General features: G+C 56.3%; 2 protein-coding genes across 4 annotated transcripts; both read right to left on the bottom strand.

Annotated features, from left to right (window-relative positions):
• Positions 1-1,153: 1,153 nt before the first annotated feature.
• Positions 1,154-9,331, bottom strand: Nagpa (N-acetylglucosamine-1-phosphodiester alpha-N-acetylglucosaminidase). Of its 3 annotated transcripts, none has more exons than XM_026385361.2 (10): positions 9,228-9,331; positions 8,697-9,152; positions 7,619-7,758; positions 6,594-6,702; positions 5,486-5,614; positions 4,909-5,114; positions 4,772-4,819; positions 4,091-4,192; positions 3,946-4,009; positions 1,154-1,962 (listed from the first exon to the last, which is right to left on the bottom strand). In XM_026385361.2, exons 1-10 carry the CDS (start codon positions 9,311-9,313, stop codon positions 1,797-1,799), a joined length of 1,506 nt encoding a protein of 501 aa, XP_026241146.2. In that variant the 5' UTR covers positions 9,314-9,331; the 3' UTR covers positions 1,154-1,796. The 3 variants fall into 3 exon arrangements, with proteins under 3 accessions (XP_026241146.2, XP_026241145.2, XP_026241147.2); XM_026385360.2 differs by having other exon boundaries at positions 1,154-1,942; XM_026385362.2 differs by having other exon boundaries at positions 1,932-2,013.
• Positions 9,332-15,155: 5,824 nt separating this feature from the next.
• On the bottom strand, positions 15,156-25,989 carry C9H16orf89 (chromosome 9 C16orf89 homolog). Its single transcript, XM_026385451.2, has 8 exons — positions 25,343-25,989; positions 23,717-23,866; positions 21,867-22,017; positions 20,719-20,833; positions 19,066-19,201; positions 18,093-18,197; positions 16,986-17,069; positions 15,156-15,445 (listed from the first exon to the last, which is right to left on the bottom strand). The coding sequence occupies exons 1-8, from the start codon at positions 25,548-25,550 to the stop codon at positions 15,315-15,317; spliced, it is 1,080 nt and encodes a 359-aa protein (XP_026241236.2). The 5' UTR covers positions 25,551-25,989; the 3' UTR covers positions 15,156-15,314.
• Positions 25,990-26,887: the final 898 nt, after the last annotated feature.

The following is a 26,887-nucleotide window of genomic DNA, read 5'->3' as shown; positions in this document are numbered from 1 at the left end:
AGCACAGCACTGTCCCTCTCCCAAGAGCTGGTGGCCCAGCAAGGACCAAGAGGTGTCCCCTGCAGGCCAAGGGTCATTCGGGGCTGCCCATCACTTCTGCAGCTGCCTCTTGCACCTGGGACTTCACATCCTCTTTCCCACTTCTGTGTCTGGACTCAGGGGGTCTGGACAGTCGAGAGCCTGCAACCGCAGAGCACTCCAGAAGAGGGCATCCCACCTGCAGCCAGGTCTCGGAACTGCTCTTAGGAACGTGCCAAGATCCCGACTCGCAGCAACTCACTGTGAAGTCCCTTAGCCCTGAGCTTGGGCCAGCCTGGTGACCTGCCCTGACTCAATGTGGCCAGGCGAGGTCAGAGCAGCTCTGGACACCTCTCCTCCCTCCGGGACCTGCCTCCTCTGGAGGACCAGGCGCCCCACAGAGCCCAGCTGTGAGCTGCTGCCTTGGCAGCCCCCGCCTGGTCCATCAGCCCACCAGACACTGACCCTGGCGCAGGCTGCTGGAGCCCGCCAGTGACCCTGCCATCGGCAGTGACGTTAGAGGACAGCAGCAGCACCTGGCAATTCTGTGCTGCGAAGTTCTGGGGCGGATGGCTGCTCAGCAGGTGACTCGGGCCATGCTGGGGAATGCGTGAGGACCTGCTGAAAGCTGTGCCCCAACCCTCCCAAAAGGGCTTGTGAAGCACAGTGACACTGACTGGGCCCTGGGCCCACCAAAGGCCTTCAGAAGCGAAAGACCTACTCACGGCGGTGTGGCGGGCAGGGCAGCCCAGACCTGTGGCCTGTCCCCACTCCAAATCCTCACCCGAGCATTGGCCAGGGTTGCTGGTGCCCTCTTGTAAGAGAAACCAGAGTCTGGAGTTTGTGACCTTGACATGGGTGACTAAAGTAAATTCCACAAGACAGAGCAGGGCCAGGCCAAACCCCACGCCAACCACGGTCCAGGTCTGCAGTGCCAGCACCACCTGGGCCCACCCAGCTCGGGGTCTGGTTTCACCAAGTCCCCAGCCACGGTGTGCACATTCGGCACGCAGGGTCAACACAGCCACTCAGGCTCAGGCTGACCCTGGGGGCGGCAGGCTAAGAATCCCCGTCTGCTCAGACCCAGGGGCCAGCTCCGGGAGTCAGACCTCAGACGCCCCCTGGTGGCTCCCTTCAGGATATCCGTTTATTCAAGGGAGAGAACCTTCCTGAGGCAGGATGGCCTCGCCTGGCCCCATCTCACCCCTCCCAGCTCTCCCTGAGGGCTCCTAGGACAGGAACAGAGTTCCAGCCGGCAAATCCGGAGTCTGCAGAAAGGGGCTCTGTGACGTGACCAGAAAGGCAGGCTGATCCCTTTACTCCACCCTGTGGGGACGTGGTTGGCACCCACCACACAGGAACTGAACACAGGTTCACCAGGGCCCTGTCCCCAGGATGCTGGGGACTCTGGCAGTGCACAGGCCCTCCAGGAGGACAGGCCTCTCGGGCAGCAGACACAGGCAGGCGGGGGAGGAGAAGCAGTCTTCTGGGCAGCCCTGGATTGCTGGGGTCGCATGTGCCGTGGCAGGCGGACAGGTGGGCGCAGGCCAGGGCCAGGTGGGAGGTGGCACAGGTGCCACTGGAAGCTTGGCCATAGTGCTGGGGCTGAGGCATCTGCAGGGTCCACGTCGGTGGCCTCAGAATCCCTCCTGCAGAAGCTGGTCCGGGTGGACAATACCATCCTTCAGGACAGGCCACTGGGGCAGCTTGGGGTCAGTCCTTGAAGGGGTCATGGGTGTCCCCAGCCTGCTCCTTCTCCGAGGCCAGGAGCTCCCCATTCATCTCCTGCAGTGGGTGGTACACGTAGTCCCCATCCAGGTGCCGTTTCCTCTCTGCTCTGGAGCCAAGCAGCAAGGACACGTTGGCCACAACACTGAGCAGCAGCAGGAAGACCAAGGCCAGGGTGAGGGCCAGCCAGGTGGTCCTGGGTGGAGAGAAGAGGGGCTGCCGGGGGTTCAGGCCAGAGAAGCAGGCGAGGGTTCCCACACTCCAGACCTAGGAGCACCGAGCCAAATGGGTGGGGTGGGGGTGTACGGGGACATGAAGACTTGTGCCTGAGCAACAGGGGCGGTGGCTGTGGGCCCAAATCCCCTGATACTTCAAACCATTAAAACTTTTGAATGATGGTTTGGGGCTGGGGCTCAGGGGCAGAGCACTTGCCTAGCATGTGTCAGGCACTGGGTTCGATTCTCAGCACCACATATAAATAAAATAAAAATAAAGAGTCCATTAACAACTAAAAAAAAAATAAATACATAAACTTTTGGAAGGGCTGGGGATGTGGCTCAAGCGGTATAGCGCGCTCGCCTGGCATGCGTGCGGCCCGGGTTCGATCCTCAGCACCACATACAAACAAAGATGTTGTGTCCGCCGAGAACTAAAATATAAATATTAAAAAAAAATTCTCTAAAAAAAAAAAAAAAAAAAAAACTTTTGGAAGAAAGGGGCTGTAGCTCAGTGGCAGAAGCATGTGTGAAGCACAGAGTTTGATTCTTACCACCACATAAAAATAAATAACTTAAAGAAAAGCATGAATGTTACTCATTTTTAGATTCTTTCTATCTAACTATCCATCCATACACACACACGCACGCTATTATTTTGGTACTGGGGATTGGACCCGGGGCACTTATCACTGAGCCACACCCCCAGCCCTTTATCTTATTGAGACAGGGCCTTGCTAAGTTGCTGAAGCTGGCTTGTAATCCTCCTGCCTCAGCCTCCCAGGCTGCTGTGATTACAGGAGTACACCACTGAGTCTAGTCAGGTATTGCTTATATCTCAGCCGCCAAGTTGTGTGCCAAATAAAACCAGGAGGACACTTCCTGCCCAAAAGGCCTCAGTCAACAAGCCATGCTCCAGGGGACACTGGCAATCAAGGCTGGGCTGTGCAGGCAGAGCAGGGAGGGCCATCCGCTTTCCAGGTCAGGGAGCTGGCAAAGAACCGGTGGGGTCTTTGGATGCCAGTCTTCAGGTCTCAGGCTGCAGCCCTCAGGGCACAAGCATCCACATGCAGATGCTCAGGAGACTGCAGCCCCGCCCGCCAGTCCCCCACCTCCTTTCCCTGGCCGCCAGGTGCTGCTGGGTTTCAGGTCGGCAGGGCAGTGGGGCTTGGAGTCTCACTTCTGCAGGAGCCTGGACCTGCAGCCGGGACTCCAGGGCCTCCACCTGTCCCTGCCCTGGTGCATTTCAGACTGCACCTCCAGGTCTGGACCCTCAGACTCACCAAGTCAGGACTCCAGGGGGGACCTGCCATCTGCCCTTCTGAGGAGCTCCCGGCTCCCTCTAGGACAAGGCCGGAGGAGCTCTGCTTTCACACCAACGCCATCTCCCGTCAAGGGAGCACCAGTGCCTGGGACTGCGCTATCAAGGTGACAACCACCTCCAGAGTTGGGGGGCCCAAGTGCCCAGGACTGCGCTATCAAGGTGACAACCACCTCCAGAGTTGGAGGGCCCAAGTGCCCAGGACTGCGCTATCAAGGTGACAACCAACAGGAGAGAGGGCCTCAAGGAGAGGAGAGCAGCGTCCAGGATCATGGGGAAATGAGGCTCTTGGCTCTGTCCAAGACCCCAGTGGGGGCGGGGCAGAAGTCTCTGGACCAAGCCTCGGGGTTCCAGTCTGAGGCCAGGGATAGAACAGAGAAAGGCAGCAGCAGCTCGCCCTGAGCACTGAGGCCCAGAGGGACAGGACCTCGTGTTCAGCAGAGTCTGAGCTGGGAAAAAGAGTCCCCGGCCTTTGCAGCCAGGGCGACGGAGCCACAGGCCTCCTCCACTCCCACCAGCGTGGTGGCCCAGGCGCTCTCACAGCTCTCTGGACTGTCGAGTGGCTGCGGTCAGCTGCCACCGCCCTGTGCTTGCAATGGAGACACACCACCTGGGTGAGCGGACACCATGTCCTGGCCTCCCTCAGTCCACTGAAGTACTCACCTGGTGAAAAAGGACAGCTCTCCTGCCTTCGGGGTGGTCTCGGGTGGCTGGAGACACTGCTTCACTGTAAAGAAACCAGAGACAGGCTCAGGGCTGGGGGACAAAGGCCTACCCTCCCATCTGGGGGTCCCGGGAGGCCCTGTACCTCGGGAGACACTGCAGTTGCCAGTCTGTGGGTCGCAGGGACACTGGTGCTCACACTGGCAAGGCCTCTGGCAGCCTGGCCCGTGCCAGCCAAGGGGACACTCTGCCGAGAGGAGACGGGAGGACAAAGATCAGGCTTCAGGGGCCAGGGCCTCCTTCTGCAGGACACGGTGTGGTCGGCCCCTGCTCCTCCCAGGCCAGTCCCTGAAGGCGACCTTATCTGGAAACAGGGTCTTTGCAGAGTCACTAAGTTAAGAGTCTCAAGAAGACATCATCCTGGACTTAAGGTGGGTCCCAAAGCAGACAACTCCAGGTTCTTGAGAGAGCAGACTGGACAGAACAGGGAAGTGGCCATGGGCAAGGGAGGCTGAGACAGGCGCTGCTGCCCCACGCCCAGGGACCAGGAGCCCCCAGCAGCTGCTTCACAGGGACAGGAGGAGGGGTGTGGCTCTGCCCACACCTGGGTTTTGAGTCCCAGTCTCCAGAACTGTGAGAGGACACATTTCTGCTCTCCTGGCCACCTGCCTGGTGGTGTCCAATAGCCACAGGAAATCAGACAGGGATTCACGCGGGCGGCGAGAGCAGTTTCCCAGACGGAGGGCGGGGCAAAGGCAGCGGAGCAGCTCCCTCTCCCAGAGGGCCAGCGGGAGGGCCAGTGGGCAGGGGCGGCCGGTGGCCTCACCTTCACTGCAGTTGGACCCCATCCATCCAGCATCGCAGTGGCAGCCAGCTGCCAAGACAAGACCCAGGAGGCCAGGTGAGAGGTCAGGCCAGGCACCGGGAAGACGGACCCCGTCAGGCCCCCAGGCCCCGACTCACTCTCCGTGCACAGCCCGTGGCCGCTGCAATTGGAGGGGCCACAGTCCAGCTCGCTGCAGGCAGCGCCTCGCCAGAAGGGCCCCGTGCACACGCAGCGGCCCTCCACACAGGTCCCGTGGCCGCTGCAGTCCGGTGGCTGGCAGGAGGGCGCATGCACACACACCACGGTGGACACACGCCGTGGACAACGCCACATGTTGTCCTGGCTGCAGGGGGGATGAAGGGGATGAGAAGGGGCCACAGTGCTGGCCCAGCAGGTCTCTCAAGTCCCCAGCCAACGAGGGCTCCCCCCACCCCCAGGCTCACCTTCTGGCTGTCTACAGGCTCCTCCTCAATCCCTGCCAACCTTCCCACCCAGCGCCTTGGTGTATGCTGTGCCCTCTGCCTGGAAGCCCCGCCCCCACCCCCAGCCACCTCCTCACCCTCAATCTCTGCTCCTATTCACCATTTGCAGGGAGATCTTTCTCAACCGGCCCCTGCTCAAGGGTGTGGGCAGATCCCAGGGTGGGGATCCCGAGTCTTCCGCTCACACTCACTGGCTGAACGAGACAGTCAGAGGCAGGCTCTGTGCCCTCACCAATGATCTGACGGGTAACTGGCCAAGGTCCCGTTGAGCACAAAGGTAGCAGAGCCACCTCCATCCAGGTTGATGGCGTTGACCACGTCGAGTTTCAGCAGGAACTCGGCCATCTCCCACAGGTTGACGCTGCGGCACAAGAGCAGTGCCACTGAGCGCAACTCCTCTTGCCTTTGACAGTGCACAGTATCGTGCCCGCTAGGGCAGGTACATCTCTGAACAGCCCCCCAGCAACGCCCGCCCTAATCCTGGGCAGCTGTGAATATGAGGCATCACGCCCGTAATCATGCTGTCAGGTGGCCCAAGTGTCCTTGCGGGGGACATCCCGACTTCCCTGAGTAAGCCCAGAGAAACCACAGGAGCCCTTACAAGCAGAGAGCTCTCCGGCTGGCAGCAGAGGAGGAAGTGAAAGCCATGTGACATACAGGGGGACGAGAGGGACTGGACACACCTCTGTGGCCCGGAGACCGGGGAGGGTTCTCATGAGAAGGACAATTCAGGAAGCTGAAGGATCCCAGCTGGGGACCAGCAAGGGAACAAAGGCTCAGTCCTGCACAGAAGGATTCTGCCAAGCACCCAAATGTGCCTGGAAGAGGACTCTTTCCCAGAAGATCCAGATGAAAGCCCCCACAGCTTGACTTGGTCCTGGGACACGGAATATTCTCAGTCTAGCGTTTCTGACTTCTAACCTACAGAAAGAACTGGGATCACTGCTCAGGCTGATATGCTTGTGCTAATTTGCTACGCAGCAGTAGTAATGCTACACTTTGTCTGTGGAGGACGAACCTGCAGCTCAGAGTGGCTGAGTGACTTACCTAAAGCCACAGAGTTGGCCACACTGAGCTGGAACCGGAGCCAAGGTCTTCACCTGCTAATCCTGTGGCCGACTGGGCTTGGAAGGGACCCTAGCACTGAGGGACTGAGATGAAGTGTGCAGAGGAGAGAAGTTCTGGGAACTGGGGAGACCTAGGCCCCTCCTCCTGTCAGAAGGCAGGACAGAGGGTGTGGGCATGTCTGAAAATGGTTGTGTCAGGATGACTGCTAGTGCGCTGAGGTTTCTCAAAGCAGACTCCGCCTAGGTCTGGAGGCCCTAGTTTCTGGAACTTACCCACGCTGCTCTGTCTGTCCGTCTGCATGGAAGAGCACCAGCTGCCCCTTACGGTCATGGCCCACAGCTGTCCTGGCCGACATCACATTTATAAATTTGCTAAAGGAACCTGGAGGAGAGGCAGCCTGGCTGACCACCCGGCCCCTCAGAGGCCTCCTGGGCTCTGTTCCTACTTCTTGCCACTCTCCACCTCCAGGTCCAGGCCGCCTGGCCTGTCCCCTGGATGCATGATGGCTGCCTCACTGGTCTCTCGGCCTCCCATCTGCCCTGTCCCAGTCAGTGTCCATGCCACAGCCTGAAGGCTTGTCTTCAGGGCACCCCAGGAGGGGTGAGCTCCAGCAGGAACCCCTGAATGACTTCCACTACTCAGAACAAAATCCCAGGCTGCATGACCTCTCCAGTGCTGTCCTGCCTCATCTCCTGGGACGACCTTCACCAGCCCCCAGTCACTTCTCCTCAGGAACACTGCACTTCCTGACCCGCTCACTGAGAACCTCCTCCTCCTGAGTTCCTCCCATGGCTTGCCCTTCTGTTCTAAGAGCACCTCCTCAGTGAAGCCTTCCCTGACTGCCCACCCCAAGATAGCCCTCAAGTCAGGGCCAGGGCATCCCCTTCTCCACACCAGTAGCCTGCTCTCCAGTGGCTCCCAAACCTGAGTGTCCACTAGAATCACCAAGGTGGGGGGTGGTTCTTAAAGCACAGACCCTTGGATATCACCTCCAGGGATCCTGAGGCTGTAGGTATGAGGTGGGTGGGCTCACGGCTTTGCATTTAAACAAGCTCCTGGATGATGCTGAGGTTGCTGATCCACGAACATCCTGTCCCTTTCTCCCAACTTTTTCTTTCTTAGTGCTCGGTTCTTTTCAGTTTATCATAATTGTCTCTTTAAAATATCATGAAGCACAAACTAGCTGCTGAATAAACACTTGTCTAAAGACTTAAAAATAGATCCTCCCATGTCTGGTTCTCAAGAGAGCTGCTGCCCAGCCTCCCCTTCCCCACACTGTCCGCCTCCTCCCCCTCACCTGTCTCCTGGGTCTCATCGCACTCGGTGGCCTGGCTCTCATTGATGTAGATGCTTCCATTGCGAATCAGCCACACGACCCCACTCAGCAGCTGCACAAATGGATTCTCAGTGTCCAGCAGCTCCTCCTCAGACAGGTACCTGGACCCAGGGAAGGCGTGAGGCTCACTCACCAACTGGGCTACCTGTGGGTGGTGGGGCTGCTTTCCCCTTGCCTCCTCATCCCAGCTCCCTGATTCTTCCTCCTGCCCCAGGAAGGGCCTGCACCTGAGCATAGCTATGGAGCTCTGCAACTCTGTGGAATCCTCCTGTTCTAACAGCCAAGACCAACAGGACTGAAGTTGGGCAGGGTTCTGTCACAACTCTGCAAACAGTCTATACTTCATTTAATAGAAAAAGCCACCCCATCGATCTCAAATCCATGTGTGGCCTTCGATCTCTAGGCTGTCACTCCAGCAAAGCTACCCCTCGTGCCTGTAACAGGTTCTCAACTGGCCTCCTTATTTCCCCAATCCAGCCTCTGCCCAGCTCCCCCAGAGTTACTCTTAATCAATCTGTCACCCTCTGATAACAGGCTCCTTTTGTGGGTCCCTCACACACAGGCACCTCTCAGCCTTTGTGCCTGCTGTTCCCTCTGCTGGAATGTTTTTCTTGAGTTCTGACCTTGGCTGATCAACCCTCAGATCGCAAGTGCACAGTCACTTTCTCAGGCCTATTCCTCACCACCCTACCTAAAAACCCCAATTTCCAACTATGGTGGGTTCACCCTGATTGTTTGAATCTAAATTCATCTTCACTATTTACCTGACCTTGGTTTACTTTTCTTAGTAATGGGGACGGTATTTTAAGGAAGGCAAAAGCGTGAGTGCTCTTCACTGCTATCCCCCCCAGGGCACGTCACACTGCCTGACCTGAAACAAGCACTCAAAGACACAGCGGGAGCCGCTTTACTATCCCCATTCTGCAGAGGAGGAAAAGGAGGCTCAGTCCGGTTAGGTGACTTGAACACAGCTGCAGAACTACAACCCAAATCTCAGGCCCTCTGCCCTCGACAGCCACGGAGCTCCGTGCCTCCTCACCCGGTGACCAGGGTCCCGTCGCGGCGGATCCCGAACTGCGCGTTCTGCAGCCCCCCGGAGCTGCTCACCCGCCGCCCGTCGCTCACCACGTTCCCCAGGCACTCGCCCGTGTTCATGCGGAAGAACCCGCCGTTCTGGGCGACGCGGCAGCCGGCGGACCGCGCCGTCTCCTCCACCGTGGCGCGGCGCCTCTCGGAACAGCCTCCGGACCCGCCGGGCTCCAGCACGGAGAAGGTGCGCAGGGGCGCGGCGACCCGCGTCAGGTGGCCGGCCACCGCGCGCCCGCCGAAGTGCGAGACGAAGGCGCGCACGCTCGGGCTGCCGGCGCCGGGGCTCGCGGCGGGCGGGGGCCAGCTCTCGTGCTCGCGGCTGCCGGAGCGGACCCGCGTGCAGTCCCGGGCGAGGCGCGCGCGCGCGCGGGGATAGGGCAACAGCAGGTCGTCGTCGCGGGAGGCCCTGCGGGCACGCGCAGGTGAGCACGGAGGGCAGGGGTCCCCGCGCCGCGCCCGCCCGCCCGGCCAGCCCACTCACCCAGCGCCAAGGCCGCCGGACGCGGCCCCGAGGAAGCCGAGCAGCGCGACCAGGAAGAGAAGCCCTCGACCCGTGGGCGCCGCCATGTTGGGGGTCGGGCCTCCGGTCACGTGGGCCCGCCTCACGTGACTCGAGACCCTCGGGTGGCGGCTTCCCCCTCGGAACGGCTCAGCTCCTTCCTGGTCTCGCGAGAACTCTATTAAAATCCGGCGGGTCGGGCCGAGTCGCTGGTGGAAAGACCCTTCTTACCCTGACGGGGTTTCAGCCGTGGGGGCCCGCCCCGCCCCGGGCAGCAGCCCCTGCAGCGGGAGCCGGCGCCGGCGGACCCCCGGGTCTGGTTCCCGAGGACCCTGTTCCCCGCGCCGCGTCCTTTCCTACGTCTCAGTCCCGCTCTCAGCGTCTCTGCACCCGCGTGGGAGACCCCAGCGCCCCTACCCTGCCCCCGTCGACCTGGCAGGTGCTTAGACACGAGTGAGGAGGGGCTGGGGGGCTCAGTGGTAGAGCGTGGCCCGGCCCGTGTGAGGCACCGGGTTCGGTTCTCAGCACCACATCAAAGTAAGTAAAATAAAGGTCCATGGACAACTAAACACACGCGCGCACACACACACACACAAATGAGTGATGGTGGTGGCTCTCTGGAAATCCCTGGTTGGAGTCTAATTTAGGGTCTTCCTTAGATAGTGACAACAGAGATAAAAGTCAGTAAAACATTACCTCTGCACGAACTCCACTTCTTTGAAAACTAAGCTCTATTCTTTAAAATAGCCGAATAAGTTGAGGTTTCCTCTTTATTAAAAAAAAATTATAAAGAACTCCCTTATACAGTTTGCTCAGATTTCTCAATTGTTAACATTTGCCCTATTTAATATTGTTACTTTATTCATACACCTTTTTTCCTGAGCAAACTGCAGCTATGTTGCAGACACGGTCCTTTACCTCAATACTTCACTACGACCTTCCAGGACTATGCCATTTTCCTTTTTTTTTTTTCTCCTTTGGTGCTTAACCACACTGAGTCACATCCCCAACCCTTCTTTACATTTTATTTAGAGAAAGGGTCTCCCTGAGTTGCTAAGTGCTCAGCTAAGTTTCTCAGGCTGGCTTTGAACTTACAATCCTCCTGCCTCAGCCTCCCAAACTGCTGGGATTACAGGCGTGTGCTGCTGGACAAGTGAAATTAGGACGTTTTGCATTGATAATACTTATATTGTTTAATCCCTAGTTCATCTTCAAATTTTGCCAGTTGTCCCTGTAATGTCCTTTGTAACTGTCCCTCCATCCCAATCCAGGATCCAGGTGGGAGCTGCATTTAGTTATCCTCTTTGGTCTCCCTTAACCTAGAACACTTCCTCATCCTGGCTTTGACTCATGACCTGGGCATTTTTGATGAGAGACAGGCAAGGTCAGCTACATTATTTGTGGAACCTTGTGTACCACAAAAACATAGGGTCCTTGCTATAAAAAAATATTTAAAATTTCAGGAGGGCATGATGATGCACACCTATAATCCCAGAAGCTGAGACAGGAGGTTCACAAGTTTGAGAACCTTAGCAAGAGCCTGCCTCAAAAAATAAAAAGTACTGTGGAGGTAGCTCAGTGGGAAAGTGCCCTGTGTTCTGTCCCCACCCTGGGTTTACTCCCCAGCACCCCCCCCAAAAAAAAAGGAAAAGTAAAATGAATGTGAAAGTGCAGGCCTGCCCTGCTTGAAGGTACTCTTATGTTTAGAACAGTGGCCTTCAGCTGTGCCTAAACCTTTGTATTTCATTTTGTAAAACACTAGTTTGCTATGAGCTCCTCCATTTTGAGTACGAGCTAAGGTAGGATGACTCCACACTTTTTTCTACAAGTAAACAACCACCATCTGCCTGTACAATCACAAGTGCAAATTGATGAATAACATATATGTACCAACTTGTCAAACTAAACCAAGGAGTAGCTGCACACAGGGACGTCCCAAATCAGGAACCCACCCAAGTTGAGCTTTTCACCGTCAGCAGATGTGAATCCCTCACTAAGACCCTTAAGCTGATCACAGCATCCCCTAACCCTGTTACCTGGTCACTCCTTATGAGACTTGCCCAGGATAATCGCCACAGGGATGAACTTCTGATTTCTTGTCCCTATCAGGCTTTAGCAGAACGTGCTTTCTCCTGCCTGTGATGACCACGCGTGACCCACTTCAATTTTCAGTTTTCTGAAACGGAGACTGCCACCTGTCAGGACCCTCTGCTTTGAGCACTCTGCGGACCTGCCTTGTTAAAACCCTTATCTGGCCACCTACAGTGACTCTGCACTCATATCTCTCTCTGCCTGTGCTCAGCATCCTGTCACCCTGCGGCTGCCTTAACCCTTTCTTAGTGTTTCTGTGACCCATTTATATGTCACTGTGTGAAGTACGTACGATGTGTGACTTGAACGTTGTACATATTAGAAATTAAGATTGGAGGCCAGGCGTGGAGGCACACGCCTGTAATCCCAGCTGCTCTGAAGGCAGAGGCAGGAGAATCGCAAGTTCAAAGCCAGTCTCAGCAATTTAGTGAGTCGCTAAGCAACTCAGTGAGACCCTATCTCTAATAAAATACAAAAATGGGCTGGGGATGTGGCCTAGTGGTTGAGTGCCCCTGAGTTCAATCCCTGGTACCACACACACACAAAAATTAAGATTGGAAGACCTGTTTGTCCAGTTTATGACTACCAGCTGACCCACACCTGCTTCCCGCCTGTGAATTTGTCATTTGATGAACTCTGACATTGTGGAAAGACATGTTTTGCCTAAGTTAATGGCATAGTTAGCTCACAAAAGGTGGCGAGTACAGAGGGTTAAAGCAGCCCAGGACCCTCTGCAGGGTCCTGATGAAGCCTTGGAGCCGGCCCTGGGGGCAAGAGCCTCTCAGGGCTCTTGTCCCATGACAGTGTCCAGGTTAGACAGGGCCTGGGTGCCTGGGCCATGTGTGGCCATCCTAGGAGCCCTGGCCAGCCTAGTGGGCCAGGCCCCTCTGTCCACAGTACCATCAATGCCAGGCCCCTCTGGGGGCCACTGTTGTGATCCAGTGTGTGACAGGGTCAGGTGCCAGAACCTCTGGTAAGACCTTATTTGAATATTGGAACTTTGCAGACATAATCAGTTAAGATGAGGTCACACTGGGATGGAGCGGACACCAATCTGATTGGTGTCCTTATGAGAAGCAACCGAGACACACAGAGAGAAAAAGGCCACATGAAGACATGGCAGAGGCTGGAGTGGGGTGTGCAAGCCAAGCACGGCCTCCCTCTCCCCTCCCCCTCCCTCCCCCAGGGACCCCCGGAAGATTTTTTTTTTGTACCTGGGATTGAACCCAGAGTACTGAGCCACATCCCCAGCCCTTATTTATTTATTTTTAAATACTTTTTTAGTTGTAGATAGACACAATATCTTTATTTTGTGTGTGTGTGGTGTTGAGGATCAGTCCCAGGGCCCCATGCATGGGAGGCAAGTGCTTTACCTCTGAGCCACAATCTCAGCCCCTATTTATTTATTTATTGAAATACGGCCTTGCTAAATTGCTAAGGCTGGCCTTGATTTTGCAATCCTCCTGCCTCAGCCTCCTGAGCTTTGGGATTACAGGCGTGCACCACCATGCCCAGCTAGCGTCAGTCATTTTAACAAAGGCCAGTCTGTGAACAAATCAGAAGGGGGCTTTGTATCAGGTGTGAGTTGCAGGGACCTAGCTGCTCCTGATGCCCAGTGAGTTTGCTGGGGCTGCCGTACCAGGGACCGCCATAGTCTGTACGGCCTCAGCCACAGCGTTGTGTGGCCTCAGAGTCCTGGAGGCTAGAAGTCAAGCGATGAAGGTGTTGCCATGTTGGCTCCTCCTGGGGGCTGGGGAGGATCTTTCCCATCCTGCCTCTCAAGGATCCCTGGCTGGCAGAAGTGCTGCCGAGCTCCACCTGGTCCCCGCCTGCTTCTCCTGGGGCTTTCTCTGTGTGTCGCTTCGGTGCCCAAATGCCCCCCTTTCCTAAATCCAGCGGTCACACTGGATTAGGGGTCTCCTACCTCAGTGCGACCTCATCTTAACTAATGATCTCTGCCAAAACCCTGTTTTCAAATGCAGTCTGTTCTGCGGTCCTGGGGGTCAGGACCTGAGCATATGAATTTGGGGGGACACAGTGCAGCTTGTAAAAGGCATGCTCCATAAAGGAGTGGGAGGAGGGTGTGAAGGGGAAGGCTGTACAGTGACCGGGCCACCGCCCCATGCTAAGTAGAGGTGTTCTGTCTGTCTGCCACATCCTGTCATACAGCTCCAAGCCCTGGGGAGCCTGCCGTCTCAACCTTGGTGAGCCCCAGCATTCTGGGGAGCCGGCCAGACATGCACGTCCCAGGTCCTTCCTGGCTGGCTAGAAGAGGGCCCAGGAATCTGCAGTCTTGCTCGATCCCCCAGGTGATTCTGATGGAGGTGGCCACAGGCCACACACTGAGAAACCCACGTAGGGAGGGGTGGTGGCAGGTGGGACGAGCACATCTGAACACAGGACAGGAAGCCTCAGGTCTACGCGGTGTTCAAGGAGAGGTGAGAGGACTCCTCTGCCTCGTCTGTGCCCTTTCAGCACCACTGGTGACAAAGGTGGTTCAAGGGGAGGTGGTCATCCGGGGGGTGTGTCTCAGGCATTTTTCTTCCATTAGGACTCCCTTTTCCTGAAGGTGACTGAAGCGCAGGTTCGCCTGTGGTCACCTCCTGCCCCGTTTGGTAACTAAAGCCTCCTGAAGTGCAGCAGTCAGGCCCCAGGGATGTCCACGCCCCATTCAGGAAGGATGGGGTGGGCGTGGTTGGCCCCAAATGTGCAGCTGACTCCTGGCACGGTCACATCTCTTGCAAGGCAACAGAGAGAAATCCTCCAAGCACTGGGGGGCCAAGGGGCACGGATTCTGGCTTCTGGTTCCCTAAGACAACAAGTGCCTCAAAAGAAGGCACTCTTCAGGAGCAGGATGCTCGGGGCCCACCGGCTTAAACACCACGGTGGGGCAGTGTCCAGGGCAGACTGCTGAGGTTTAGGAGGGCCTCCCCCTGCCTCCACCACCGGCTGTGGAGCTGGGCGTGGCAGGAGTGGGGCTGTCAGGGTGGCCAGCACAGGATGCACTGAAAGCCTTCCAGCCCGAGGACAGGGCTGTTGGCTAGGCTTCCCCCCTGGAGTGGAGGTGCCACACGTTCTGTGCACCACCCGTCGCAGCTCCCAGATGGCGGCTGGGCCACAGTCCTGAGTTCTGCTCTCAAAGGCTAAGCCAGGTCTGAGCTCTGGCTCGTGTGCTGAGTCAGAAGACGGAAGGACCTGGGGCTGGGAGTGGGAGGCTGAGGAGCCCTGTCACTTGGCCCTCTGTGCAGCAGGTAGCACCTGGCTCCCAGCATGGGGTGGGCGCTGCTCTCAGACTGCTACTCACATCATCCTTGCCGCAGGGTGGGGCTGTCCCAATGTCACTGAGGAGGAGACCGAGTCACAGAGAAGCTCGTGACTTTCTCAAGCACACAGAGCTGGGGTTTGAAGCCAGGCAGCCTGGGCACAGAGCCACACTGCTGCCCACTGCTGGTGTATGATGCATGATGATGTGGCATCGTGACCTGGCGGTGTTAGTCCCCCCTCTGTCCCTCTCACACATGCCACCTTGCCTTCTGCTGTGTTATGACATGGCACTAGATGCCCACTCCATTCCCTTGGATTTTCCAGCCTCCAGAACTATAGAACAAATAAACTTCTGTGGTTTATAAATCACCCTGTCTAGGGTATTCTGTTAGAGTAGTAGAAAGCAGACTGAAGCAATGACTCCCTAGAATTCTCCTTGAGTGAAACTGGAGACTAGAAACAGAGACCAGAGACCCGAGAGGCTGCTGGAGACAGAACAACGAGACTCAACTCAGGATGGTGCTCTAAATGTATTCACGTGCCCTGCCTTCCCTGCCCTGCTCACTCAGGGCTTCAGACAACCCCAGATAGTGACAGTTTCCTGCTGTCGGTTTCCTCGGCTGCCTCCTTCTCAGGATGTGGCCTCGGCCCCAAGACCCACGGAAAGGCTGGAGGGGCCTGTTCATCCTGCAGGAAGCAGGGGGAGCGTCCATCCTAGGAGCCGCTCAGCGGTGGTCTGGTGGACAGACGCAGCTCTCCCTTTGCCGGTGGGGATTCCGCCAGGACATACAGGAAGCCCCCCAGGGCTGCGACCGCCACGGCTGTGCTGTGGCAGGAGCAGCCATCTGCAGGAGAGGGGCCCTGCTGACTGCTGGCTCTTTCTTCAACACGCCAGCAGGAGCGCTGCCCAGACGTGCCCCAGCCAGCTCGCCTGGCGCCCTGGGAGGCTTCGGTGCCCTGTCAGACCTGCCTTGCTGGGCTGGCACCCACCCATCCCCCTGCTGCGGACTGGGGGCTGCCAGGCCCCTGCAGTGACGGGCCAGCTCGTCCCCCCCTCCCAGCTGACCTAAGAGTACAGGAGTGAATCCTGGCTGCTCGTCTTGGGAGGACTCTCCTTTTGTGGGGGAACCTCCTTCTCAGCCAGGTGGGATCTGACCTGAGGCCCCACCCTGGTCCAGATCCCGCTCCAGGGAGACCTTTCTGGTTTGGGTACTGGGGCAGAACCCAGGGGTGCTGTGCCACCCAGCCATGCCCCCAGCCCTTTTTAGTTTTTATTTTGAAACTGGCTAAATTGCTGGGGTGGCCCTGAACTCACGACCTGTCCTCCTGCCTCAGCCTCCTGAGCCACTGGGATCAAGCCACTCCTGGGCCTTTCCTAGGCCGTGGAAAGGCCTGGGGCTTTGGGATTTCTGTTGCTCTTTCTGGCCCTCAGGACAGTGCCACAATCAGGCTGTCAGTCTCTGGGGACAAGCAGCTATTTGGGGAGGGACCAGAGCCCCCTGCTAGCCTGGACACAGGCAGCCCCCAGTTCCTCTGTTAGGCAGGCCTGGCCAGGGAACCTCTCTCTTCCTGTGCGACTTTGATGGTGGCCACAAAATGGGCTCTTTGGGCTTGAGTCTCTCTCCCCCCCCTTGGCTACCTGTGGGAAGATGCTGAGGCCACGTCAGGGCTGATGGACAGACATTTGGTGGCTGGAATTCTTTACCAGGGTCCACTGGAGACCTAGCTGAGGGCTGACTAGTCCACCCCCCGCCCTGGTTTTGCCTTGCAAACTTTGCAGTTTTTATTCCTACCCCTCTTCCCTCCACGGTTTTCCTTGTCTTCTCCCCGAGCACATTCTGCTCTCGGTCTTCTCCACACTGCTGGGCCCACCCTACGATCTCACCACAGCCAGGACACTGGTGGGAGAGGGGCACTGTCCCTCACAGCCCTGGACAACAGGCGTAACTTGGGGCAGCTCTGGGGTCACCAGGCTCCAGGGCCACCAGGCCTGTCCGTTCACTTGTCCACTGGCTCTCAGGCCCTCTCTGCCTTTCCTTGCTCAACCTCAGGACACAGAATCCCCTCTGTTGATGTGGCTGATGCAGGTTCTAGTCTCCTGCGCAGACCTGACCAAGTGGGGAACCTCTGTGATCTTCAACAGGCCGTGAGTGCCCCTCACGTTCTTCTAACTGGACACAGTGTCTCTGGACCCCACTTCCTGAGAGGAGATGATGCGCGAGGCCCACCCTTCCCTTTGCTCCTGGACACGGAGGCCTGGCGCCCAGGGCCTCAGTGTGCAGGGGCCTTTTCCCACCGAGGGCACCTGTGCTAGAGGAGAACGGGCGTCTGCCTCGGCTTTCTAGGGTGCCCTGTCTTCACGCCAAGGCCCGTGGGCGCTGTTACCTGTGAATTGCTTCTCTCTCCTCTTCACTCTTAGAACGTGCGGGTGGCGTGGAGGGGCCGTGGGGGGGTCCTCCTCCTTGGCAGCTGGAGAAGAGACACAGTTTTAAACGTTACTTAATAAACTTCATCCCTCTTAACAACGCAAGCTGTTCAGATCTTCTCTGGAATTCTGAGGCTATGCTAGAAGCTTCTTCCTGCACCTGTCTGCAGATCCTTTCATGTGGCCTCGACTGATGATTTCTCAAACTGTAGTTCCCAACCGTCCCCGGGGTACGATGGACGTGCTTATGAAAAACACAAGTTCCTGCCCCGACCTGCTCCCTGTGGAGGTCTGGGGCGTGGGGACTTCTCAGTCCATCAACTCCGTCCTAAAAACCACATCCCCTTATTTCAAAAGTGTTTGCTTCTTTGGGGATCCCAAGCTTCTCAGGAGGACACCAGCGTTTCCTGGGAGCCTCAGTGTGGGTCCTGTCTGTCCTTTCACACTTGGGAAGGTGGCTGGTGATCGCATTTATTTACAGAGGAAGAGACTTGGGCCTAGAGCAAAATGACGTACTCCAAAGGCCGAGGGGCTGGCAGGGGCCACCTACAGCCTGAGCCCTGGGCCGCTCAGCTCTGAGGTGCACCGCCTCCTCCCAGGAGCTTCCCCTCCCCCGCTGCCCACAGAACCTTCCCGGGTCCCTCTCTTTCCTCACTGGTCACTGGTCACTGCTTCACTTAGTGGATGCTGAGGAGGTTTCTGCCTCTTTCCTTCAGGCCCCAATGTCCCCCGGAGCCCAGGGTGGGCCCCCGAGCAGGTGCTCAGTAAGCACCGGTACCTGGTTGACTTTGCTGATACAACAAGACCCTCAGGCCCTCTGTGCCTTTCCTTGCTCGTCCCCAGCACACAGAATCCCCTCTGCTGAGGTGGCTGATGCAGGCCCGACCAAGTGGGGGACTGCCTCACAACCTGCAAAACTTTGGCTTCCAAAGCTCCAAGCCCATTTCTGCCTGTGTGAGAGCCCACGCCAGCACAGGCATGCCACGACCTCTCCGGTGCCCCAGCACCAACACGTCCTTTCCCACCTGAAACGGGTCCCTCCCGGCCAGGACAGCCGTGCAGCTCACCAGGCTTCCCGAAGCATCCCTCCCGAGGCCTCTGCCAGCTGAGAATGGCCTCCAGCCACCGGAGCTTGTAGAAGTCGGAGAAGCCGCTGATTCCACCGAGCATGACTGGAAGCAAACAGGGGGCCCTCTGCAGACCTGCCCCCAGGCCAGCTCCTTCCCCTCTCCAGGGCCACCACAGGGGAGGAAGAGCAGGAGGTATGCAGGCCACACAGGGGCGGGAAGGAGGCAGCCAGAGACCCCCCTGGAGGGGCCCCCAGGCCGGGGTCCTGCTCCACTTCGGGTCTTGATCACAGGGAGGGAGTTGGACAACGGAGCCAACGAGTGGCCACCAGGGGCTCCTCCCTGCCTCATCTCTAGGCTTTGGGGTCTGTTTTCTTTTTTCCATTTTCTCTCTCCCCCTCCCTCCCCATCTCTTTTTTATTTTACTGGGACTGAACCCAGGGGAGCTTGACCTCTGGAATACATCCCCAGCCCTTTCCTTTTTTTTATCTTGAGACAGGGTTTCACTAGTTTGCTTATTGCCTTGCTAAACTGCTGAGGTTGACCTGGAAAGTGATCTTCCTGCCTCAGTCTCCTGAGTCACTGGGATTACTTCGTGAGCTCTGTCATTGGGACAGCTCTTGGGGGAAGGAAGTGGTCACGCAGTGAGATAAGATGTTCAGCTACATCTGAGTTTCTGATAAACAACGAACACATTTTTAGTATATCCCATGTGATATTTAGGATATACTTATACCAAAGTTTATCCACTGCTTATTTGAAGTGCATATTTAACTTGGCACTTTGTATTTTTGTTTAACTTGGCAATCCTACTCGTGTGTGTGTGTGTGTGTGTGTGTGTGCGTGAGAGAGAGAGAGAGAGAGAGAGAGAGAGAGAGAGAGAGAGAGAGAGAGAGAGAGAACGTGTGTGTACGTGTGGGTCTGACCACCCATGAACTCCCTGCTTTATCCTGAGGGCAGAAGGCCAGCGCACTGTTTTCCATGAAGAGGTCCCTGGTGGGGTAGGCGTATCCGATGGCCTCAGCTCTTCGGTTCAGCTCCATCATGTTGGCACAGAAGACACTGATGTAGTGCTGACTCTGGTGGAACAGTCCCTCTGTGCATCCTTGCTGGGGACAAACACCAGGGACAGGGAACACACACACACTCAACTCGCAGTTCTGAGATGTCTTGAGGGCTGTGTCTGGGCCAGGACTTCTCCTTCCACCACTTTTCTCCTTCTCCACCCTCTCTCTCAGCCTGCTCCATCACTGAGGCCTGAAAGCTCTGGGCTGGGGCCTGGCTCTGCCTTAAGGTCATCAGAGAGGAAAAGGTCACTAGGAACGGCACTAGAGGGTCTCTGGCTTGGGTGGACAACACCCCAGAAGGCATGCTGCAAACGCTCCCTTGTGGGGCAATCAGGGACTAACCCCTAGGGCAGCTTCAGGGCTACTCAAACACAGGCCCTGGACCTGGCGGTTGATTCTCCAGCACAGGAAGAGAAGAACAGGAATCGAGAACAGGCTCTAGAACCTTCTGTTGCAATGGTGAGATTGACTTTTTACCTGTTGAATCTAATAACATGGATCTGTAGCAGCTTGCAAAGAAATGTTAATTTAAAAAATCCCCATCAAACCAAGGACTCCTGGGCACTAACATTTTCGGAATGAAGATCATTAGCTCTAATTTTCCACATCAATGTGTGCTGAACCCAGGGGTCACACACATTAAGCACACAGCCTACTACTGAATTGTGACCCCAGGCCCTTAAAGAAACATTTTTTTAGCATTTTTATCATTATTATGATTATAATTCTGAGGTTTGGAAGGATGTTGGGTGTGGAAGAGGTGGAGCTGGATGTCCCTTCTCCCAGGTTTCAGTCCTCAGGACCCCAAGGACAGGAGCCCCCCAGACCTAGAACACGTCTGCCCAGCTCCATGACCACAGGGGCTGCTGTGCATCCCGGAGGCCGAGACACTGGGGGTGGGGGGTGGGGGAGAGCTGCTGGGGTTGCTGGGCACCTTTCCCCACCCTGCAAGCCTTGGGTTACACCCTCTAAAACCCGCTCTCCTTTCCTCCAAGTTCAAGTGTTTTGAAAAACAGGCTAAAACAAACAAAGGAATATAAAAGCCTTAGCCTCACTGGTATTTCAAGTTGTTCCCTAGCGTCATTTTACCATAGAAATTGTCAAGGAATTTCCAGGGTGGGGCACACCACAACCACAGCAAGGCCACCTCTCCCGGCTCCCTCTCCCTGCTGGCCCTGGTGAAGGACACTGCTGCCACTCACCAGGGGCCTGGCTTGGTCTCTCCTGCAGGGAGCGTCCTCTTCCCCTCACTTGTCCTTTGCAGGGTTCCTCCCCGCCTCCTCTATTTTATTCTCTCTCTCTGTTTTTCTGAGGTCCTCAGATCCAGCTCAGCATGCAAGGCTGTCTCTCTGTCAGGCCAGCAGAGTCCCCAGTCCATCCCCACCCATCACCATCTAATCGGCTCATCGATGGAGCCCAAGGTGGCAGCTGACTCTCACCTCTCCCTCCTGAGGGCTGAGGCACAAATCCAAAAAGCCACTTAATTTCCTGGCATGCAGCAGACACACTACCTGCCGTGAGCCCTTCTTGTCTTCCCTCCTGTCCCCTCTGACACTCACCATTCTGGCCCAGAGGAAGAAGAGCAGCTGGTGGGACAGCCTGTAGCCTGAGCAGTTGGGCTGGGTCACGAGTGTCCTGCAGAAGTCTGGGATCCTACAGGGCTGGCTGCTGTTCCTGGGGAGTGCAGCCGCGTCTGTTAAGGGTGGTGCTCCATTGCCACCAGGTCTGCCCCGGCCGATCCCCCAGCCTATTGTATGAGCCTTAGTAGGCTCCAGGCTGGGCACAGCGGGTGCCAAATAAAATACAGGTGTCCAGTGTCTTGATCTCCTAAATCTGTACCTCTACCTCAGGGAACAGCATGTTGGAGCTGTCTTGAGTTTGGAAAGCCACCAATGGCTGAGACTTCTATGACTCTGTGGAGTCCTCAAATGACATCTTTCCCATCATGGCCCTAAACAACGGACTCTCGGATCTAGGCAGCCTGGGGTTCTGGGCCCCAAATGCTCCTGCACCCTATGACAAACCTGCCTCATAAAGAGAGGTAGCAGGGGTGGGACCCTCACCACAGCACTGCTCCTGGGTGGACCCAGCTGTGGCCTGGCCCAACCCCTCTCTGAAGGATGCTGAGAGGAGGGGGCACTCGCTGCCCATTCTGCTCTGCGACCCTGCACTGGAGGGAGTGCTGCCCTGGCACTTGCTCCAAGTCCACCCCACAGCAGAATAAAATGGCTAGTGAGCTCAGGCTCAGCCCTGCCTTCCCAGACCTACAGACCCGCAGACCCGAAGCCCCTCAGGGAGACAGGACTGTAAAACAGCTACAGAGGTTCTGGGAGCCCACGGCCAGGTACGAAGTGTGCAGTGTGCAGGGGCAGGGTGGGCCCTGAGGACAGGGCTGAGTGAGGGGGCGGACAAGTGGTTGGAGCAAAAGCTTTGCAGTGGAGTGGATGGTGCCTTTGAGAGCCTGCAAAGAGGACCCTGAGGTTGGATCCTAGGGGACTGGGACCTGGCAGGGCGGCAGGAGCTGCCGGATGCTTTGTCCTGGAGCAGTGGGACTCATGGACACTTCAGGCTGGGGAAGGAGTCCCCAGGCATTGTGGGGCTGACTCTTGGATGAGCTGTGTGTGTTTTTGCATAAATTCCCTGGATGCAGCCTGGGGGTGTGGGGAGTGAGTGAAATTTTCATCCAGTGGGGTCCTCGGGCACCCACCCGGTTCCCAGCAGCTGCACCAGGCATGCATCGCTGCTTTCCTCTGAGAAGGAGTCCTCGGGCTCCAGCGCGGGGTAGACCAGCGAGGTGCTGGTGTGCGTCCAGGTGCGGGGCAGCTTCCAAAATCCGGGCTGGAGACTCGGCCGGAACTCTGGCAGAGGGGAGAGGTGGGAGGTGGGAGCCACCAGAGCGCTGCCACCTGGGCCACCCAGCCCACCACAGGGGGAACTGGGTAGCCCCAGGCACTGCCCATAGTAGCTGCCAGTTCGGCTCTGAGCCCGCCTTCTGCTCCGCCAGTGTTTGAATCCCCCAGAAGCTCCTGGGTGGACCCAGCTATGATCTGGCCCAAATCTCTTTTTAAACAAAACACACACACACCACACACATACCACACACCACACACACAATCACTCCCATACAGACACACAAAACCCCCAGGACATTTTTTCCCTAAACAATGGGTGCAGTGTTGGGATAGGCTTTGATTGACACCAGGGCATCCCTCTACAGCTTAGACACACTGAAAGTGCTGGCAGACTCCTTGGATCCCGTCACACGGTGGAGCTCTGATAACACAGGCAGCAGCCTGGATCGACTTCAGGAAGACAGGTGGGCCGGTGCTAGGGCCCAGGGCTCCCATCTCGCCTTCTTCATCTGTAATGTGGTGACAGCTCTTATTTCTGAGGGGTGTGTGCATAAGGATTAAAAGAGGATGGAGAACTCAGCTGCAGAGGGGCCAGGAAGCTGCTCCTGCAGCTAGCTGGGCTGCCCTGCAGAATGGGGAGCGCAGTGGCTCATGACCCCCATCACCCTGGCAAGTGAGAGTGAGGAAGGGGGACCCTGGAGAGGAACTGGTTTACAAGTGCCCCGCCCCCAACAAACAACTTCTTTTTGGGGTTCTGGGGATTGAATCCAAGACACTTTTACTACTGAGCTACATCCCAGCCTTTTAAATTTTTTTGTTTGGAGACAGGGTCTTGGTAAGTTGCTTAGGGACTCAGTAAGTTGCTGAAGCTAGCCCTGAAGTTTTGACCCTCCTGCCTCAGTCTCCCAAGCCGCTGGGATTGCAGGAGCGCCCCACAGTGCTCAGTCCCTGGTGAAGTCATAAGAAAGCACAGAACTGGTGCATGCAGACCCGACTGCTGCCCTTGCAGCAGACCTAACATGATTTTAGACACATTTTTGACTGTGTGCCAACTGATGCAGCTGCAAGGAGAGATGGCACATAGTTCATGGGAACATTAACTTCTAGCCCCAAGACTAGGATCCTGACCTCCTTGCTCCTCTGCCTATGGGGCAGCCCCTTGCTGTATGAACTGATGCAAGAAGTCATTCTTACTTTCTCTTTGTTGGCTGGGTTTGGCTTCTATCCTGTCTGAGCTAAAGGATCCACTGATCTGGAGACAGAACAACTGAGGCCAGACTCTAGGAAGGGTCCCTCTGTAAGGGTCCCTCAAGCCTGGTAAGGACAGCGCTTGGCCTTAGGAGGCAGAAGACATTGTTGTGTGGCTGGCACAGCACTAAGGTTTCAGGGGCAAAGGAGCACCTTCCCTTTTAGAAATTCCCCCGGGGAACAGTCCAGACCAGACCTCCCCTCTGGTGCAGGATGAAGGGCCATGCCTGGGCCTGTGCTGACCTCGCCTATGTCCTGCCTGTCTGTGTGGGTGGGAGAAGGCCCTGGATCCATGTCAGGGGTGACTGGGACACTCCCAGCTCTGCCTGCAGTTTGCTGGGCAAAAAGGGGCAGTGGCAGAACCTCCCTGTCCCCACCAGGAGGAGCCCGCCCAGGGGAATTGAAGCAAACACCCCAGCACTGCCTTCCTGACGCACTGGGCCTGCTCCGCTATTACCTCTAAGGTATCTGGGGTCACTCAGCTCCAGGTAGAAGACGGATCTGCGCAGGAGAGCCGCCAGCTTGTCCGCCAGCCGCCTGGTGCGCAGGCTCAGGGGCCGCAGCAGGGGGTCGGCCGCCCACTCTTCCTGCACACCCCGAAGCTGCGCTGCGAGGGAGAAGAGGTGATCACTGTGATCACTGCGCCGTCCCAACGCCCCCCCCCCACCACCACCGTGGGCGGCGCTAACGCTGGCCGTGAGTCCCTCTGCCTTGGGGGCTTAGAGGCTATGGCAGGGCCAGTATTGGCCATGGATCTGAGTGATGGGTAGGGCTCCAAGGGATAGAAGATGTTTCAGACAAGAGCCTGGTCTCTGAGGCAGTGCCCCACTGTCTCAAGGTTCAAGTCCTGATTGAACATTTTTGCATCGGGTGACCAGAAATAGTCATTTGATTTCTCTCTGCTTCACTTTTCTCATTTGTGAAATGGGGACAGTGACGGTTATTACTTCTTGGGGAGAGGTGTTAAGAATGAAATGATCTAATGTGTAGTGAGGATGTAGCACTACCCACCTGCAAAGTAAGCACTTAATAAAATTTAGCCATTGGTATTAACTAAGGAACTTGGGGTCTGCTGCCTACTGGGAAACCAGGGAGGGGCTCAGGGCTGGTGGGGCAGCTGAGGGACCCTTTGCTTTTAGGTCAGTGTGGGCTCCTTTACCACCTAAGACATTTTCGTGGTCCCTAAACGTTCTGTTCAGGTCCTGCACCTCCTGTGCTTGCTGGGGAAGCCAGCCCTGGGGTCAATTCATTGATTTCTACAGGAGTTTGAGACAGGGCTGGGGTCAGATGAAGGAGACCCTGGGTATGTCTCTTTCCTGGATTGGAGGGGAGGGGACAGGGTCTTGGGTCTCCTCAGGGTCCTACCTAGAGGAGCAGGGGTGGGCTGTGAGGAGGCGCACTGCCCGGGCTGCACCTCTTGCCTGGGTCTGGTGGGCAGAGAGCTGCACCCTTAAACAGAGGAGACTGACTGGGGATGCCTCCCCCCAGCCTTGGCTGCCGCCAAGCCGGGGCTCTTTGTTGCTTTGGTCAGGGTGGCCTGCAGGAGGAGCTCGCTGCAGTGGATATGTGTGTCCCTGCTGGCGCTGGCCTGTCTCCAGCCCTCTCCTTAAGGATTTTATATTTTGAAATTGAACAAACACTTGGCTGTTTTCTCAAGACCTTCAGGTGGCTTTGGCTGGAAGTGGAGGAAGCTGAGAGGAACCCTGAGAGAGTTCCTGCTTAGCCTCATGCAGGGGAGTGGCCTTCTTGGTAAAAGGCTTTCTCTGCACGCCCCCGCCCCCACCCCCCGCCCTTGTTCACGGTATGGCAGGAAGGGCTGTCAAATGGATCATTTCCTTCTGAGAATATAATTTCCAAATCTTTGCTCATGTTGCCTTTAAATCCTTCCTCCTTCCAAAAGACTCGATAACAGCGGGCTGAGCCCCAAAACCAAGAAAAGCAGCTCCTACCCCTCCCCTTTCTTTATAGCCACAGCAGGCTATTCCCACGCCAGGTGGTCACGAGGCCCTAGGGGTCAGAGCAAGGCAGGTGACAAGGAGAACTGGTTTCCCAGTGACCATCCTGGGGAATGGGGCTCACGCACCTTCTAGCACCCGGAACCCCACCACACCGTCCAGGTTGACTCCGGGTAGCCTCTCCTCCAGGAACAAGGTGGCTCTCTCCAGTGCAGACAGGATCAGGCCCACGATGGTGACCTTGCCCTCTGTGGTGTCTGGCCTGGGCAGTGAGGAGGGCTGTAGTGGCTGCAGAGCCAGGAGCAGGAGCAGGAGCAGCAGCCCTGGCCTCGCCATGACTGGCCTTCTGCGTGTCACACCTGTGGCACTCTCACCCAGGTACCTCTGCACGCCTTCCTCCGCCTCCTGCTCCACCGCCTTCCCCAGCAGACCCGTGGACAAGTGGCCGGGCGGGACTGATCTGCAGCTTGGGTGGCCTGGGCAGAGGGCTCTGGGCAGGAGGCAGCAGGAGACAGATGGTGGGGGTGGGGGGCAATCCTTATGTGGAGCCCCCTGGCTGTCCCCTGGGGAGAGGAGCCCTTCTGGTTCTTCTTGCACCAGAGCCTCCAGCTAGGTCCTTGATTGAGCAATAGCAATAGCAACTCAGAAATCAAAAGCCCTGCAAGGCAGAATTTGTTTGTTTTAAAAAGTTTGGAATGAGTTAGTGGGAGGGCACATCCGGCTCTGAAAGCTCCCTCATGGGGGCACTGTTTGAGGAAAGTAGAATTCCAGCTGCAAAGGCGAGCCACGTGGGCACTTCAAAATGTTCTCATAGCCACATTAGAACAGCAAAATGCAGGTAAATCCACGCTCTGTCTCGTTTGAGTCAATCATTCTAGTATATTATTATTTCAACATATAGTCAATATAAAAATGGCTGACATCATTTTTCTTGTACTGAATATTTGCAATCTCGTATTTTACACTCACATTTCAATTCCACCTCTGCTGAGTCCTGAGCTGAGCTCTGGGGACACTGGAACCACATCAGCACAGGCCATCTTGTCCAGGGGCTACTGCTGACATTCAGAGGTGCTCACGTCTGTTGGACTGGAGGGAGGGTGGCTTCACCAGTGTGTTCTGGGTGTTTCTCAGCAAGAGGACAGTTTTCTGAGCAATAAGGCTATCACATGGACAGGATAAACTACTGTGGTTACTTTGGGAGGTGAAATTGAAGGGCCAACAGGGAAATTTCCCTTCTTCCTAGGGATACTTAAAAATCATTATGGCTTTTACTGCCTTTATATACTTATTTCTCTCTCTCTTTCTCTCTTTTAATATTTGAAAGGTTTTCTTCAAATACTACATACATCCTGACAAATACATTCTGACAAATAATTTTCTGCTGGATGAGTCTCCCCAGATGGAGCTGCTTTGGCTCACTCTCCTGACTTCTAACAGCAAAGACTGATTGGTGTGAGAGTGCCCTGCACTATGTACTTTCAGCACTTGGTTCCTTTCTCATTATCACCTTATGAGATTCCTCCAAGTTCTTGTCTCATTTACCCCCTCCACTACTGGATTGGACCCAGGAGTACTCTACCACTGAGCTTCATCCCTAGCCCTTTTTTAAAAAATAGCCCTTTTTTTAAAAAAAAAAAAAAAAATTCAAGACAGGGCCTCGCTAAGTTGCT

Source organism: Urocitellus parryii, chromosome 9 (genome assembly GCF_045843805.1).
Source record: "Urocitellus parryii isolate mUroPar1 chromosome 9, mUroPar1.hap1, whole genome shotgun sequence".
NCBI classification, from domain to species: domain Eukaryota; kingdom Metazoa; phylum Chordata; class Mammalia; order Rodentia; family Sciuridae; genus Urocitellus; species Urocitellus parryii.
The sequence above is the reverse complement of the archived record's forward strand: the minus strand, read 5'-3'. Positions and strand labels throughout refer to the sequence as shown.

What these genes read in the sequence shown, in the direction of transcription:
- Nagpa (XM_026385360.2), bottom strand. Translation starts at nt 9,313, where the DNA reads ATGGCGGCGCCCACGGGTCGAGGGCTTCTCTTCCTGGTCGCGCTGCTC. An exon ending in GACGGGACCCTGGTCACCGG is followed by an intron (nt 7,759 to 8,696) that starts GTGAGGAGGCAC and finishes CCCTGGGTCCAG; the next exon opens with GTACCTGTCTGAGGAGGAGC. An exon ending in CAACTGCAGTGTCTCCCGAG is followed by an intron (nt 4,010 to 4,090) that starts GTACAGGGCCTC and finishes GTTTCTTTACAG; the next exon opens with TGAAGCAGTGTCTCCAGCCA.
- C9H16orf89 (XM_026385451.2), bottom strand. Translation starts at nt 25,550, where the DNA reads ATGGCGAGGCCAGGGCTGCTGCTCCTGCTCCTGCTCCTGGCTCTGCAG. An exon ending in GGGATGCTTCGGGAAGCCTG is followed by an intron (nt 17,070 to 18,092) that starts GTGAGCTGCACG and finishes TCTCTTCTCCAG; the next exon opens with CTGCCAAGGAGGAGGACCCC. An exon ending in GAGAGAGAAGCAATTCACAG is followed by an intron (nt 15,446 to 16,985) that starts GTAACAGCGCCC and finishes CCTCTCCTGCAG; the next exon opens with ATGGCTGCTCCTGCCACAGC.